Source organism: Saimiri boliviensis, chromosome 14 (assembly GCF_048565385.1).
Source record: "Saimiri boliviensis isolate mSaiBol1 chromosome 14, mSaiBol1.pri, whole genome shotgun sequence".
NCBI classification, from domain to species: Eukaryota; Metazoa; Chordata; class Mammalia; order Primates; family Cebidae; genus Saimiri; species Saimiri boliviensis.
Window position 1 is genome coordinate 12,282,921 of NC_133462.1, and position 15,863 is coordinate 12,298,783.

General features: G+C 53.2%; 2 protein-coding genes and 1 non-coding gene across 6 annotated transcripts in view; 2 read left to right on the forward strand and 1 right to left on the reverse strand.

The window, feature by feature from the left end:
- Positions 1 to 4,207: 4,207 nt before the first annotated feature.
- ERCC1 (ERCC excision repair 1, endonuclease non-catalytic subunit) overlaps positions 4,208 to 15,863 on the forward strand; it is a 70,823-nt gene continuing 59,167 nt past the window's right edge. For both annotated transcript variants that reach the window (XM_039466485.2, XM_039466491.2), the window contains exon 1: positions 4,208 to 4,508. The gene's annotated coding sequence lies outside the window, so the exon portion shown is untranslated. The remainder of the gene's footprint in view (positions 4,509 to 15,863) is intronic.
- TRNASTOP-UCA (transfer RNA opal suppressor (anticodon UCA)) lies at positions 4,557 to 4,643 on the forward strand. Its single transcript has one exon. It is a non-coding gene; the product is annotated as a tRNA-Sec (tRNA).
- Positions 8,353 to 15,653, reverse strand: FOSB (FosB proto-oncogene, AP-1 transcription factor subunit). 3 transcript variants are annotated; one of them, XM_074386177.1, is made up of 5 exons: positions 14,836 to 15,652; positions 12,604 to 12,924; positions 12,254 to 12,361; positions 10,845 to 11,000; positions 8,353 to 10,704 (listed from the first exon to the last, which is right to left on the reverse strand). In XM_074386177.1, exons 1-5 carry the CDS (start codon positions 14,959 to 14,961, stop codon positions 10,702 to 10,704), a joined length of 714 nt encoding a protein of 237 aa, XP_074242278.1. In that variant the 5' UTR covers positions 14,962 to 15,652; the 3' UTR covers positions 8,353 to 10,701. The 3 variants fall into 3 exon arrangements, with proteins under 3 accessions (XP_074242278.1, XP_003940298.1, XP_074242277.1); XM_003940249.4 differs by having other exon boundaries at positions 8,353 to 11,000; positions 14,836 to 15,653; XM_074386176.1 differs by lacking the exon at positions 14,836 to 15,652 and adding an exon at positions 13,081 to 14,828 and having other exon boundaries at positions 8,353 to 11,000.

The following is a 15,863-nucleotide window of genomic DNA, read 5'->3' on the forward strand; positions in this document are numbered from 1 at the left end:
ACTCAGGAGGCTGAGGCATGAGAATTGCTTGAACCTGGGAGGTGGAGGTTGCAGTGAGCCAAGATTGCACCACTGCACTCCAGCCTGGGCAACAAAGCGAGACTCTGTCTCAACAAAAAAAGAAACGATTGAGGGGAAGGTGCTGACGGACCACCCCTTCCAAGGTTAGCCAAGCCTTGGCAGCCACTTGCCAAGCCCATGCTCAAGGCAGACATCACTGATGGATCCCACACCCTGCCTACTGTGTAGCCACCTCAGTTGAGCCCAAACCTATGTGTCCAATGACTTCTGGATGCCCCTTCCCCCCTAAATCTAACCAAACCTCTGCCTCATCCTACCTATTTCCAACTAAGAGGTGTCCTTACCACCCATGTTGTTACCAGGCCAGGCACCCAGGTAGGGCTCTGGACTTCCACACTCACCTCCCACAAATAATCAGTCATGATGCCGTGTCTGTTCTGCCTCCCAGTCCTCTCAGCCACCCACTTCTCTCCATCCTGATTGTCTCGGGAACAAATGCAGGGCCTCCCTGAACTTCCAGTTTCCAAACTGTAATCCAAGGCCTAGCATGATGGCTCACATCTGTAATCCCAACATTTTGCAAAGCAATGTGGAAGGATTGCTTGAGGCCAAAAGTTCGAGGCCACCCTGAGCAACATAGTGAGACCCGATTCTCTGCAAAAAATAAAAAATTAGCCAGGCATGAGCTACTCCAGAGGCTGAGACAGGAGAATTGCTAGAGCCTAGGAGTTCGAGGTTACAGAGAGCTGTGATCTGCCACTGCGCTTCAACCTGAATGAGAGAGAGACCCTGCCTCAAAAAAAAAAAAAAAAAAAAAAAAAAAAAAAAAAAATCTACAGGATTGGCATGGTGGCTCATACCTGTAATCCCAGCACTTAGGTTGGGAGGCCAAGGTGGGCAGATCACTGGGGTCAAGAGTTCCAGACCACCCTGACCAACATGATGAATCCCTGTCTGTACTAAAAATACAAAAATTAGCCAGGCATGGTGGCAGTCACCTGTAGTCCCAGCTACTCCGGAGGCTGAGGAAGGAGAATCACTTCAACCCGGGAGGCAGAAGTTGCAGTGAGCCAGGATCATGTGACAGGCCGACACTCCATCAAAAAAAGAAAAGAAATCTAAACCGGGAAAGGGGGAAGCAGAGGGACGCTTGGGGAGACTGGGAAGAGATGGAGGTCTAAAGATCCACAGACCTGGGTTTGAATCCTGGCCCCACCCCACCTTGGCTGTGTGACCTTGAGCACATGACTTGACCTCTCAAAGCCTGTTTCCTCTAATGGAAAACTGTCATTAGGCCAGGCACGGTGGTTCACACCTGCAGTCCCAGCACTTTGGAAGGCCGAAGTGGGAGAATCACTTAAGGCCACCAGCTCAAGACAAGCCTAGGCAACATAGCACAGCCTCATCTCTATAAAAATATTAAAAAAGAAAACTGTCAACGATAACTATACCCACAGGTAAAGTCCTTGGCATGGGGCCTGGCATATAATAAATGCAGAGTAAGCAGTTATAATATCATTTCCCAGCCGGGCCTGGTGGCTCACACCTGTAATCCCAGCACTCTGGGAGGCCAGTGCGGCCAGATCACGAGGTCAGGAGATCGAGACCATCCTGGCTGACATGGTGAAACCCCGTCTCTGCTAAAATACAAAAAGTTAGCCACCACGCCAGGCTAATTTTTTGTATTTTTAGTAGAGACGGGGTTTCACCATGTTAGCCAGGATGGTCTGGATCTCCTGAGCTCGTGACCCGCCCTCCTCTGCCTCCCAAAGTTCTGGGATTACAGACGTGAGCTACTGCACCCGGTGAAACAGCCTTATTTATTTATTATTGAGATGGAGTCTCTCTCTGTTGCCCAGGCTGGAGTGCAGTGGTGTAATCTCAGCTCACTGCAACCTCAACCTCCTGGGTTCAAGGGATTCTCCTCCCTCAGCCTCCCGAGTAGCTGGGATTACAGACATTTAAAATGTGCAAAAAAAATGCCTGGCTAATTTTTGGATGTTTCCTTGTGATGGGGTTTCATCATGTTGACCAGGCTGGTCTTGAACTTCTGATCTCCAGTGATCCACCTACCTCGGCCTCCCAAAGTGCTGGGATTACAGGTGAGAGCCACCACGCCCAGCAGAAACAGCCTTTATTGAGCTCCTCCCAGTCGCCTCATCCAGTGTCAGATGTTTATATTATGATTTCTCCAGTGAGATCAGTTGTACTAGTCTGGTTATACAAATGAGGAAACTGAGACTCAAAGAAGTGAGGCCAGGTGCTGTGGCTCACACCTGTCACCCCAGCACTTTGGGAGGCCAAGGCGAGAGGATTGTTTGAGGCCAGGAGTTCGAGACCACACTGGACAGCAAAGTGAGGCCCCAGTTTCTACAAAAAAATTTAAAATTAGCTGAGGCAGGAGGATCACTTGAGTCCCGGAGGTCGAGGCTGCAGTGAACCATTTTCGTGCCACTGCATTCTGGCCTGGAGACAAAGTAAGATTCTGTCTGGAAGAAGAAGAAAGAAAAAGACAGTGATAATATTCCTTTATTCATTCCACAGACATTTACTGAATATCTGCTATGTTCTCAAGCACTTTTTAGGCACTAGGGATAGAGCAATGGTCAAAAACAAAAGTGCTTGGGAGGCTGAGGTGGGAGGATCACCTGAGGTCAGGAGTTCAAGACCAGCCTGGCCAACATGGTGAAACCTCGTCTCTACTAAACATAGAAAACTGAGCTGGGTTTTGGTGGTGGGTGCCTGTAGTCCCAGCTACTCGGGAGGCTGAGGCAGGAGAATCACTTGAACCTGGGAAACTGAGGTTGCAGTGAGCTGAGATCACGCCACTGCACTCCAGCCTGGATGACAGAGTGAGACTCGCATAGTTTCACGGCACTGATAGTCTAGCAGAAACAGACAGGCAATAAGCAAATAATAGACACAGAAAATGGCATGTGGTGATGAGAGTGTTGGGGACACGTCTAGCAGGTTAAGGGGATAAAAAATAGAGTGGCAGAGCTCACTTTTTTTTTTTTGAGACCAAGTTTCGCTCTTGTCACCAAGGCTGGAGTGCAATGGTGTGATCTTGGCTCAATGCAACCTCCGCCTCCCGGGTTCAAGCGATTCTCCTGCCTCAAGCTCCTGAGTAGCTGGGGTTACAGGCATGAAACACCACTCCTGACTAATTTTTGTACACTTGGTAAGGACCGGGTTTCACCACATTGGCCTGGCTGGTTTCGAACTCCTGACCTCAGTTAATTCGCCCGTCTTGACCTCCCAAAGTGCTGGGATTACAGGCATGAGTCACCTTGCCCGACCACTCGCTATTTTAAACTGGGTCGTCAGGGAAGGCCACACTGAGTGCCGATATTTGATCAGATGACAGAGTGAAGGGAGGCGGTGAGCCATGGAAACATGTGAAGAGGAGGAGATCCAGGCTAAGGGATCAGCAAGCCCGAAGTCTCTGTGGAGGTAGCATGTTCGATGTGTGCAGCAAGATGTCTGTATGCCGGCAGCCATGTGAGGGAAGAGGAGTATGTGAGACAGGATCAGAGGAGTCATAGGGGCTGGGTTACAGGGATTTGTCAAACAGGGTGAGAACTTTGACGTTTACTCTGAAATGGAAGTCATGGGAGAGTTTCACGCAGGAGAATGGTATTGTTGCCGAAGAATCACTGACTTAGAATTATTGAAGAATTTTTCGTGGTGAGTACACTAAAAGCCCAGATTTCACCACGATGCAATCAACACATGCATGTAGAAATCGGCACCTGTACCTCCTAAACATAAAAATGTAAGAAAAAAGAATCACCTTTTTTGTCATAAAAATTGTAACACAAGTTCGAGTTCCCTAAGCGGATGAGCTGTTTTAACTGGGATATGGTACTATCCGTTTCTGAGCCTGTTTCCCTAACCATAAAACGCAGGTGCAGAAATGGATTATGTCTAGTGTTTAAACTCAATCGGGGTAGGATGTCTGTTATCACCAGCACGAAGGACGGTCCTTGGAACTCCGTAGACGCTCAATAAACGTTTGAATGAACGCGGAGCTCTATCGAGCCACGCAATTCCACAAAGGAACAGCAGGTGTCGCACCAGCCCTATAGCCACCTGCCCAGCGCCTTCGGGGCCAGGGTGAATCAGACTCTAACAGGAACCCACTCACTCCTCCGCAGAAGGAGAATTCGGAATTTTCCGAGAAGGCGATTCTGAATGCCGAATCATGAATCTCTCCTCTTAAAAAGCTGACTTTTCTATTTGGAAAAAGGGGGTCCTGGGCCCTTTAACAGCTTGCCAGGTGCTCAGGCGCTGCTTCCCAGAATGCGTGGCGCTATGTAAATGAGACTGTTTTGTGGGGTTTTGTGAGAGAGGATGATTCATGCTATGCGAAGCGAAGGCAACATTTTATAAGGACATCCGTCACGATAAATGAGTGGGGAGAATTTATAACCCTTGAAGCCAACCAGCGCTCACTTCCCCAAAGGATGCAACCGTAACTCAAAAAGGTAAGCATTTATGATCCTTATATAGCTTCTCGGGAAACGCAGATTTTCGCCCGGATGAGCCTCAGTGGTCTGGGGTGCAGGCTTCAAACCTGTAGCTGTCTAGCGACAGAGTGGTTCAATTCCACCTTTCGGGCGACCGCCACGAGCTTTTTAGCTGCGCCGTCGTTTTCAAACCGGACTTTGTTTTACTGATTGCTCGGGACGCGCTTCACCAGCCTGCACCTGGAGAGGTCGCTGCGGCCCTCCTCATCACAAACTCTTTTCTCTGCCTCTCCGATCTCTTGACTATCGCTACTTATTTCCCCCTCCGGAGTATTCAAAAACCGCTCCAAAAGATGGAGAAAAACTCGTCGACACAGATCTGGGATATTGGCAGTTTGGAAATTACCCTGGATTTCTCCCTTTCAGTTGCTTACTCATTCAGTCATTTGCTCACTCGTTTATTTAATCACGCATGCATTTATTAATCAAATACTTGCTCATTTGTTCATCTGTCAGTCACTCATCAGACAAGCATTTGCTGAGGACACAGCGGTGGTGACAGCTCTGGCCTTGGTCTCCTGGTGCACTCACCCAGTGAGAGAGAGAAACATTAAGCCATCACGTAATTACACATTTAATTAACAACTACAAAGGGGATAAGGACTGCAAGGGAAACAGAACAGTGAGGCCCTCTCATAAGGAGAACCCAGCTCATAAGGTGTCACGGGAACGTTAGAACAGACACTTAAAGGATGAGAGGGAAAGTATTATGGGATATCGAGGGATCAGGGTGACCCCAATCAAGATGATGCGGGTAATGATAGTTGCACCTTCACTCTGCACTTAGCGCAGGCAGGCACAAGCCTTGCAACTCCTCAAAACAGCCCCATCATAACAGCCCCATTCTACAGATGAGGAAATGGAGGCTTAGGGAGATGAAGTCTCTTGTCCAAGGCAACCCAGTCTTTTTTCTTTTCTGTGTCTGTTTTTGTTTGTTTGTTGGTTTGTTTTTACTTTAAAAACTGAAGCCAGGTGCAGTGGCTCATGCCTGTAATCCCAACACTTTGGGAGGCCGAGGAGGGTGGATCACAAGGTCAGAAGATTGAGACCATCCTGACCAACATGGTGAAACCCTGTCTCTACTAAAAATACAAAAATTAGCTGAGTGTGGTGGTGTGGGTCTGTGATCCCAGACACTCAGGAGGCTGAGGCAGGAGAATCTCTTGAACCTGGGAGATGGAGGTTGCAATGAGCCAAGATCATGCCACTGCACTCCAGCCTGGGCAACAGAGCAAGACTCTTTCTCAAACAAAAACAAAAGCAAAAAGAAACCAAAAAATTGCTCCTTGTAGTAACTCATAGGCAGTGTTTTTTTTTTTTTTTTTTTTTTTTTTTGTTTTGTGAGGGGGTAGGGGGCGGGCAGGGTCTTGTTCTGTCACCCAAGGTGAAGTGAAGTGATAGGATCATGGCTCACTGCAGCGTCGAACTCCCTGGCTGGAGCAATCCTCCCACCTCAGCCTCCTGAGTAGCTGGGACCACAGGCATGCCACGACTCCCAGTCTCACTCAGACCACTTGGCCCATGCGATTTATTACTGCTTTGTATTTTCCTTCCCAAGTCTGCTGCTCACCAAGCCCCAACTGTCTTGCCTCTTCAATGTCTGCTGAATCCGTCCCCTCCTCTCTGTCCCATGTCCCTGGCCCTGTTCTAGACCCTTGCTCACCCCTTTCCCCTCGGGGTCCCCACCCCACTTCCTCCCTGGTCTCCTGCTCAGTCTCACTCCTCTCCCTTCCAGTCACCCTGCAGTCACCCTCAGTCTGGGACCAGAGGGGTCTTTCCTAAATCACAAACCTGCTTCTGCCTCTCTCATGTTCAAAACCAGCCGTGGCTCCCCAGTGCTCTGAAGAGAAGTCTAAACTTAGCCGGGAATGTCATCATAATACTTGCAGAATCTGTTCTCTACTAACCCCTCTTTCAACATCTGTGGCTCCAGTCCTCATGCCTCATGAACCTTAAGTTTTCTCTTTTTTTTTTTTTTTTTTTTTGAGATGGAGTCTTACTTTGTTGCCCAGGCTGGAGTGGAGTGGCACTATCTTGGATCACTGCAATATCAGCCTTCTGTGTTCAAGCGATTCTCCTGCCTCAGCCTTCTGAGTAGCTGGGATCACAGGTGCCTGCCACCAAGCCTGGCTAATTTTTTGTATTTTTTAGTAGAGACAGGGTTTCACTGTGTTGGCTAGGTTGGTCTTGAACGTCTGACGTCAGATGATCCACCCGCCTTGGCCTCCCAAAGTGCTGGGATTACAGGAGTGAGCCACCGCACGCAGCCCTCTAAGTGTTCTTAATGTATCAAGCCTTCTCCCCACGAACAGATCTTTGCCTGTGCTATTTTCTTGGTCTCAGCCTGTTTCTAGTTCTTTCTATACTCTCTGTTTATCCTCTAGGACTCAGCTCAGCTGGCCCCTTTTCCAGAAAGCTTTTCCCGACTCCCAGTCCAAGCTAGGTGTGTCCCTGCTCTGCTTCCCTAGCCCCGTGGGCTCCCCCAACCCCATCCACTTTATGTTGTCCCTGACTGGAATGGGGTGCGTGTCCCCCAGTGGACTGTGAGCCCCAGGAGGGCAGAACCTGATGCTCAGTCCCTGCAGTGCCTCCAACACTGCCCGGCATAGTTGGGTAGGTGCCTAGCACATTTTTTTTGAACGCATTAATAAATAGAATTCCATCATGACAGCCGCCCTTGCTTATTCATTTACCAACGTGTCTGAGCAACCGCTGTACCCTCCACCTCAATTCGCAGAGGACTTGCTGTTATGCAAATGAGAGAGGGCTTGGATTTTGCAATGGGGATGGCTCCGCTCTATCTTTGAACAACAACAAAAAAATGACGGTATATTTGCTTTGGTCGGTCTTGGGTTGGCCCCAATAGTGGTCATATGAAAACAAAAGAAACACATCTTCAGTGTAGTGATGGCAGTTTTTGTAGTCGCAATTTGTTAAAAAAAACAACAACAGCAACAAAAACCAAGGTGACTCCTCATTCTTAGCCTGAGTGGTCTTTAGTAGTTTGCTGTGCAAGTTTCTCAAGATACTCTTCTTTTTTTTTTCTTCTCAACATAGTGAGATAGGTTTGGGGTGGGGGCGGGCGGGTCTCACTATATTGTCCAGGCTGGCCTCCTACCTTGGCCTCCCAAAGAGCTGGGATTACAGGTGCAAGCCACTGTGCCCAGCCCATTAAGCTTCTTCTGTGTATAGTTTATCTCCTTAGCATCTGCTTTTAACCCATTGAGTAGACAAGCTCCATCACCAGGAGACCTCTGTCACTCCACACCTGCAGGCTAAACTTCTGCCCCCTTACTTTTTGGGACAGAGTTTCACTCTGTTGCCCAGGATGGAGTACAGTGGCACGATCTCGGCTCACCGCAACCTCCGCCTCCTAGGTTAAAGCAATTCTCCTGCCTCAACCTCCCAAGTAGCTGGGATTACAGGTGTACACCACCACGCCAAGCTAATTTTTGTAAATTTTGTAGAGACAGGGTTTCACCATCTTGGCCAGGCAGGTCTCAAACTCCTGACCTCCAGTGATCCGCCCGTCTCAGCCTCCCAAAGTGCTGGGATTACAGGTGTGAGCCACCGTGCCTGGGAGGCACTGCCTGGGTGTACAGGAAGTCCTTCTGACTATCTGCCTTCCTTTCAGCCTGCTGTAGCCCCATTAACTAGCAGGAGTTCCTGCATGGGTGTGTGTGCATGTGTGTGATCTCTGTGTGTGTGTGTAGTCCTTCCGACAATCTAACCTCACACCCTCTTGCTAAAAGGAAGTCAGGCAGGGGGCATCAGGAGGAAATAAACACTGCACCCCGGTGAATGCGTTTTTAAGAGCTTTTTATTGGCAACAGTGCAGAACCAAGGGAGAGGGGACGGCCCATCGCCAGTCTGCCCCAGCCTCCCCCCGGGGTCAGGTGCAAAATATAAAAAGAGAACCACAAATACAGCAGGGGGTGGGGGGGGGGCCAGGGATTCGCTGAATTGTGATTGGCAGGGGCAGGCCCTGCTCACATTCTCACACTCGCACCCAGAATTCTCACAGATTGTAAAAATCTACGATCCCTCGGGCTTCCTCACAGAAAGTAAAATCTCATGTCCTCAGTGAACCCAGAGTCAGACAACAGCTGGGGCGTCCGCAGGGACAGTCACAAAGGAGACAGGTGGAAATGGTCAGATGAACATGGGTGAGGAGAAAAGACGGAAGGAAGGAGACCGTCAGGAACGATCAGAGGGGCCGGGACGATCGGAAAAGGGTCAGCCCGAGACAGGCTGAGCCAGCCAGAGTTTCCTAGAAGCGTTTCCAATTCAATGGCTCGCTTGGAGGGCCAACATGATCTAGGCCGAGGTTGCAGAAGCGCTCACACACTCACGCACACGCGCACGCACACACACATACCCATATATAATATATTTATTTATACATAATAGATATAATTGCCTTTCAGAAACCAGGAAAGGGATAAATAGCTACGGAATGGGTCTGGGATCGGGATGGGAGACTCGTGACAAGGGGCACGTGGAATGTTTTTCATGCAGCACGGATGGAGGGCGGCATGGCCCACCCCCCCCGATATTAAAAAATATAAATTTGCCTCATAAAGAAATCCTCATGAGATGAAGCGCAGGGAACGGCGGGGGTGGAAGAGCTAAAACCAGGGTTGGGGCTGGGGGCACTTGGGCATGGGATCGTGAGATTCCAGCCCCATGAGTTTGCCAGTCCAAAAATATTGGGGGTTTAGGGGTACTAAAGCCTCAGCCCTGAAATCTTCTCCGGAAAAAAATGTCACACCCCCTTGCTCCCTTCCTAGAGAGGATGTGGGGGGGCCAAGGGATGGGAGAAGGTGGCGTCCTAGGCTGGGGATGGGTCAGGGGCCTTGAAGAAAAAGGCCAGGGCTTAGGGCTGAGGGTCCTGAGGAGAGAGAGAGAGGCCACATAGATGGAGGACTGCCATCCCCTTCTCAGTTCGGTCACCCCCCCTCGAGTCTAACTCACTGTTGAGGGGAGGGAGAAGGGGGATGGATGGAGAGGAGACTGAGGAGAGGCTTTAGGGAGTGGGGTGCATTATTCCTCCAGAGGGGTGCTGCCCCACCCAGCTGCACCCCACAATCTGGCCAACTCATTTCACAGTATAAATCACTCCAGCAGGACGGCATCACAGCACCCCCTGCTGCCTGAAATCAGAGCGGCCCAAGGAGGAAGGCCAGGAGGGTCGGCTGGCAGGGGCCAGGGGCTTGGGATAACACTGTCATCAGAAACAGGGCTGGGGGCCGATTTCGGGGTGGGGAGCCTTAGGAGGCCAGAGATTCCAATCAGAGCCAGTTTTCCTGGGAGGGCGTGGCTAGACAGTCAGGGAAGGACGTTCACATTTCAAAAGAAGTCTGGTCAGGGTGAGATTATTCTGGGAGGGCATCGAATTCCCTTTAAGGGGGGGCTCAATTCTGCCCAGAGGGAAAGAGGATCTAACCCCATGGAAATGTGGGATAAATAAGCTAAAGTCGGGAGTACAGGGGAAACCAACGTAGGCACCCCCTAAAAGGGTGGGTGTAGGAGACGCTGGGTGGGGGGTGGCATTTTTCCTTGTTGAGCCTCTCTGGAGAGGACTCCAGCCCGCCCCCTCAGCCCACCTCCCACCCAGTCCCCTCATCCTCACACAGGACTGCCCGAAGGTGGGCGTCACCCCCCCCCATCCCCACCCATCCCCAGAGCTTAGGTTGACGTCAGAGAGACAACAGGCAGCTGGGGGTGTCCATCCCCTTCCCACCCCCTGCTCCCAAAGTCACCAGCTCTCCGGCCTCGCCGGGGCACAGAAACAAGAGGCTGGACAAAAGACAAGGAATCCTCCTGTCCGATGGCATGGCGCAGCGGCCGCAGAGGGTCAGACGGAGGAGCCAGGGAGGCCACACGCCCACTTTGTCTCTTCCCCTCTCTCTCCTCCTCCTCCTCCTCCTCCTCCTCTTCCAAGTCTCTCTCCCTCGTGTGTTTGTTTGTTATGTGTGTCTAAAGAGTTCACAGAGCAAGGAGGGAGGGCGAGTTCAGGGGATCGGAAGGCTGGTCACTGCCGCTGGTGCGCTGGGCGCCGGGGAACGCGGAGACCTCCGGGCAGGTGAGGACAAACGAAGAAGTGTACGAAGGGTTAACAACGGGGAAGGGGTCGCCGAGGACTTGAACTTCACTGTGTGTAAAGAGAGAAGCTGTCAGGTTGGGGGGTGCGTCTTGGCTGGTCTGGAAGGGCAGGGGCGGTGGTGGCGGGGGCGGCAGCAGCCAGCTGAAGCCATCTTCCTTAGCCGGCACTGAGCCCGGCAAATCTCTCACCTCCGCCAGCGGGCCCGGCCCGGGCCCCTCTTCGTAGGGGATCTTGCAGCCCGGTTTGTGGGCCACCAGCACAAACTCCAGACGTTCCTTCTCCTTTTGGAGCTCGGCGATCTCCGACTCCAGTTCTGCTTTTTCTTCCTCCAACTGATCTGTCTCCTGAGGCCGGGGAGGCCAGGTCACCGAAGAGAGGGGAAGAAGGAGAAAAAAGCATGTCAGTGACCGGGAAACTCGGGTCATGGCTCCCCTGGATTTGCTGCTGGAAGGCAGCCCCTGGCTGAGAGCAAACACCCCTCTGAGATGGAATCCTGGTAGCCATGGGACTTGGGGCAAGGGTCTTGCCTTCTAGGAGCCTTGGTCTCCCCCATCTGTCCAAAGGATAGTAGGGAAGGGGCCAGGTTTATGGGGAAGTCTCTGGTATGCAGGAGGCATGCAGAGGTTTGTTGAATGAATGAACAATCGTTATGTGGTTAGTTTTGTTTTGTGTCTGAGACAGAGTCTTGGTCTGCCCCCCAGGCTGGAGAGTGCATTGGTGCAATCATGGCTTACTGCAGCCTGGACCTTCTGGGCTCAAGGGATCCTCCCACTATAGCCTCCAGAGTAGCTGGGATCACAGTGGTGTGCGCCTGCCACACCCAGCTAATGTTTTTTTTTTTTTTTTTGGGTAGGGACAAGGTCTCCCTATCTTGCCCAGGCTGGTATCGAACTCCTGGACTCAAGCGATCCTCCTGCCTTGGCCTCTCAAAGTGCTGGGATCACAGGCATGAGCCACGGTTATGTGATTTTAATGCGTCCACTTCTATTATCCCTCCCTCTCCACCTCCCCGGGAAGAGCAGGAAAGTTGACAATTCCCTTGTTCCCTTAAGGAGTAACAGCTCACTCTGCAGGCATACTGCAGGAACTCTCAGACCACGGGTGGGTGTAGGAAGGGAGTGGGTTTTGGGGGATGCCACCAGCACCAGCAGAACTGTGGGTAGCTAGGGCAGGAGGTGGAATAATTTCATTTCACAGGCTCTCCAGAATGTTAAGGGTAGGAGCCTGGGCGATTTGATGAGGGTTTGCAGAGATGGAGAAACTGAGGCAAAATGGGTTGTTCCTTGCCAAAGACCAGATGGGAGAAATGAGAGGAGCTCCTCTCTCCTCAAGGGCCCCATGTGGCCCCTCGGGATGAAATGAAAGCTAGGAAACTAGGGCACGGGGTCGGGAAATGGGGAGGGCAGGAGTGGATTTAAGTACATGGGGGTCTGTGTTCATGCCTGGGGCTACCCCATGTGGCCACACCAATACCGACTTCCATATGTGGAACGTGTAGTTCTCAACCCAGGATAAGGGGACAGGTGGAGAGGTGGTCAGAGAATGGGGAGAGAGCTCCCATCACCATCCCCTCTCCCACCCCAGGGCCTGTCCTCACCGCCTGGAGTCGGTCGGTCAGCTCCCTCCGCCGGTTCCTGCATTTAGCTGCTGCTAGTTTATTTCGTTCCCGGCGCACCCTTCGCTTCTCCTCTTCCTCTGGGGTGAGCTGAGTTGGGGAAATGGAGGCCATTAGATTTGGGGTTACAGTGCTCCTCCACCCATTGCAAACCTCTACTTCTTTCAGAACCCCCAGTAGCCAAAAACCAGCCTCCAGTCCTCGCTCATGTAGCAAGGATCTTGGGGTTTCTGTAACACGGAGGCCTTCATGGAGTCCCCTCCATTCATGAGAAACTTCCTGCCTCTCTTGCTTCCCCCTACCCAGGCCAAGTCCTGGTGCCGCTTACTCACCGTCTCCTCTCGGGGTCTCCTAGGCCGGGCTCGAGCTGGGCGGGCAGGCCCAGGCCCACTGGTGGTTCCGCTGGTGGAAGGCCCGCCACTGCCACTTGCTCCGCCACTGCTGTAGCCACTTATGCCTGGTGTGGAGTAGCTGGTTCCCGGCATGTCGTAGGGGTCAACGACCGGGGGCTGGGAGGCCAGTGGCTGCCCCTGGGACTGGGCCATAGAAGAGATGAGGGTGGGTTGCACAAGCCACTGGAGATCCTGGCTGGTTGTGATCGCGGTGACCGTGGGCACGAAGGAACCGGGCATTTCCCCGAGACCGGCGCACTCCTACGGGGTGACACATACACACACAGGCGTAGACACACAAACAAAGACACCGACACACACACACCCAACACACATAACACACACCGACCCCGTGAGTGAGCACAGGGTGAGCGAGTGTGGATGTGTGTGTCACAGGGAAAAAGCCACAACACCCACCCTTCCACTACACCGTGACGCAGTGGTTAATGAGAGGATTTCTGCTCAACTGGCTTCTACCTCCTCCTTCTTCCTCGGGGAAAGGTTGCACGGTTCCAGCGGGTGGTGAATCACACCCCGGCTTGGTGACTCTTAGGTGTGGGGGGTGGAGAGGAGGCTGGACACAGCCGGATGACAGAACCCCCGGGACGGAGCCACAGCCACACACACAGCCACAACACCCCACCCCCACCCCAGAGACAAGGGGAGGGAGAAGGAGAGGCCTTAGGCCAAGCCTTTCTCTACACTCACACACACACACACACCCCTCTGCGCGAGGTCCCATGCAGGGGCGGGGGTCCCAGTAAAAAGGATGTTTGGGGGACGGGCCTAGGAGTTTAGAACAACGTTTCAAGTTACTGTCTCTTTTCAGAGTGCGACTGACGAGTCACGGGGTAGGGTGAACGGACAGGTAGAGAAAAGTAACCACCGGGCCTCCCTCAGATTGTCGCGGAGGACGATGGTTCGGGACCTGAGCCCCCAAGCCTCAGCAGCGCTCATCTCCCCCCTCCCGTAAATGGACTCCGGGCACTGCTCTGAAGGCTTAACTACTCTCTCGGGGGGCGTGGTGAGGGATGGGCTGGCTCGCCGGCCAATCAGCGTCCTGGGAACCCAGAGGGGGCGGAGCTCCTGGAGACCACCTGGCTGGTTGCCCTTTCGTTCCCGGTTCTAGTCAGGTCTTGGGACACACCGCAGGGACCGGGCATCCGGAGCAGACAGAGTGGGAGCGTGTCTCTGTGTGCCTGGAGAAGAGGGTGACAGCCACCGTATCTCCCCAAGAAATGCCGGCACACAGACAGACACTCCCTGCTCCTGAGAGCCCAGGGACCAGATCCCTGCAAGGGCCTCGCAGATCCATTGGATCGCAGAAAGCCGCTCTTGTCAAGACAGGGATCCCCTCGCTCTGCCTTTCTAGAGGTGCCGAAAAGAGACCCAGCCGCCAAAGAACCACGGGTTCCGGGGACAGAGAGGGGGAAGGAAACTGCACTCTACAAATAGGAAGAGAACGCTGATTGGCCAAGGCCCGCGCCCCGGCGGCCAATAGAAATGCCGGGCTACCCCCTCCCTTAGCAACGTGGCCCCGGCGTTCCAAAATAGAACGCTCCCGGGACGTCAGGGGCGGGGCGGACGAAGGGGGCGCCGCGCGCCGTGCGTGCCCCGCGTCAGACGGAGGATTCCAGCGCGTCAGCCGTTACGCACGGGTCCCCCGTTACGTCTCCGCGCAGGAGGCGGAGGCAGCGCGACCGAGGGTTCGAGGCCCCTCTTCCCGATGGGTGGAGGGCGCCCCGGCACCAAAGTGGGCGCTTCGAAGGAGGAGGAAAGGAAAGGAGGCTACTAGAAGCTTCTCCGGGATTTCCCCCACCTGCCTAACTGCGCTAGCTTCAGGTCAGGAACCCGAGCAGGGGACAGTCCCGGGGGCCGGCTCAAAGTTCTCAGTCCCGCTACCGCATACACGTTGCACTGAGCGGTGCATCACCCCTCCCCAGGTCCAAAGCCTACCCTGCCTGCCGCGTTCGTTCCCTCCCTGCGCTCCACTCGCACAACCAACTGCAAACATCTCCCGACTCTTTGCAGTTTGCAAAGTGCGCTGTGAGCCTTTTCCATCTCAGATCTAGGGTTCTGACGCGTCTTTATGTGGGGATTGGGGGTTATTCTTTTCACCCTTGACTTAAAAAATAAAACCTACAAAGCAGCACCCCATTATTAAAAACTTACCTGGGAGGCGGCGGCGGTGGGTGGACTGCCGAAGGAGTCCACCGAAGACAGATACTGAGACTCGGCAGAGGGTGAGGAGCTGCACCGGGAGCCGGAGTCGTAGTCTCCGGGAAAAGCCTGAAACATTTCCCTGGGCACAGGGGGGGCCCTGTGACCACGCTGAGGTCGCCGGGAAGCCAAGGCTATGGCCGGGTTGGGGAAGTAAGATGCGAGTCCGGGGTGAGCCGTGGAAGTCCCGCGTGAGCCGAGCGAGTCCTCAAAGTACGCTGTCAGGGGAAGCTCGGGGAAGGAGCAGCGTCCCGTTCCAACAATAGCAAAGTTTCTGTGCAGTCTCTCTGCGGTGCCCAGATCCCCACAGTATGCCGCTGTACCTCCTGAAAGTGCAGGCTCCGTAGGACCCGGGGGCGAGGGAGGGGTTGCTCCCCCAGGGGCAGAAAGCGATGTCCCGCTGTACAGAATCAGCTTCAGCTACCGTCTCCTCCGCGCGTCCGGCGGGTCCCACTGGGGGAGGGGAGTTATAAAGAAAACGAAAAAAGTAAGTCCGTCCTCCAAAAGAAAAGAAATATCTAGAAGAATCTTTCCAAAAACTTTCTCTCCGGAAAAAAAAATTAACGAAATTTCATAACCCCCAAGAAGAACCACAATAATCAAGTTTCCAAGTCCTGGCTCCGCGTGTTCCTGCCGTGGCCGTAGCTCTCAGTCTTATGAATGAAGCAGACCCGCCAGCCTGTATTTATTTGCCGGGACCCGCCCCCCTGCTTACGTCACCCGCCCCTTGCTGGACAAACTTCCCGAAATCTCCGGTCCCGCCAAATCGAGTCCCGCACCTTCCAGCGAGAGGTCTGTTCTGGACTCGATCTGGTCACTCGCAGGACCCTCGGGGCCCTGGGGGTCTCGGGGGCTGCGTTCCGGGCCACTCGGCGGGAGGGGATCCCGGCCCCGCCTCTCCGGAGTTCCTGTGACGCAATTAGCCATATAAGGAGCTCGGCCGGCGCGGCGGAGTGTTTGTTTGGTATCCTAGCAATGAC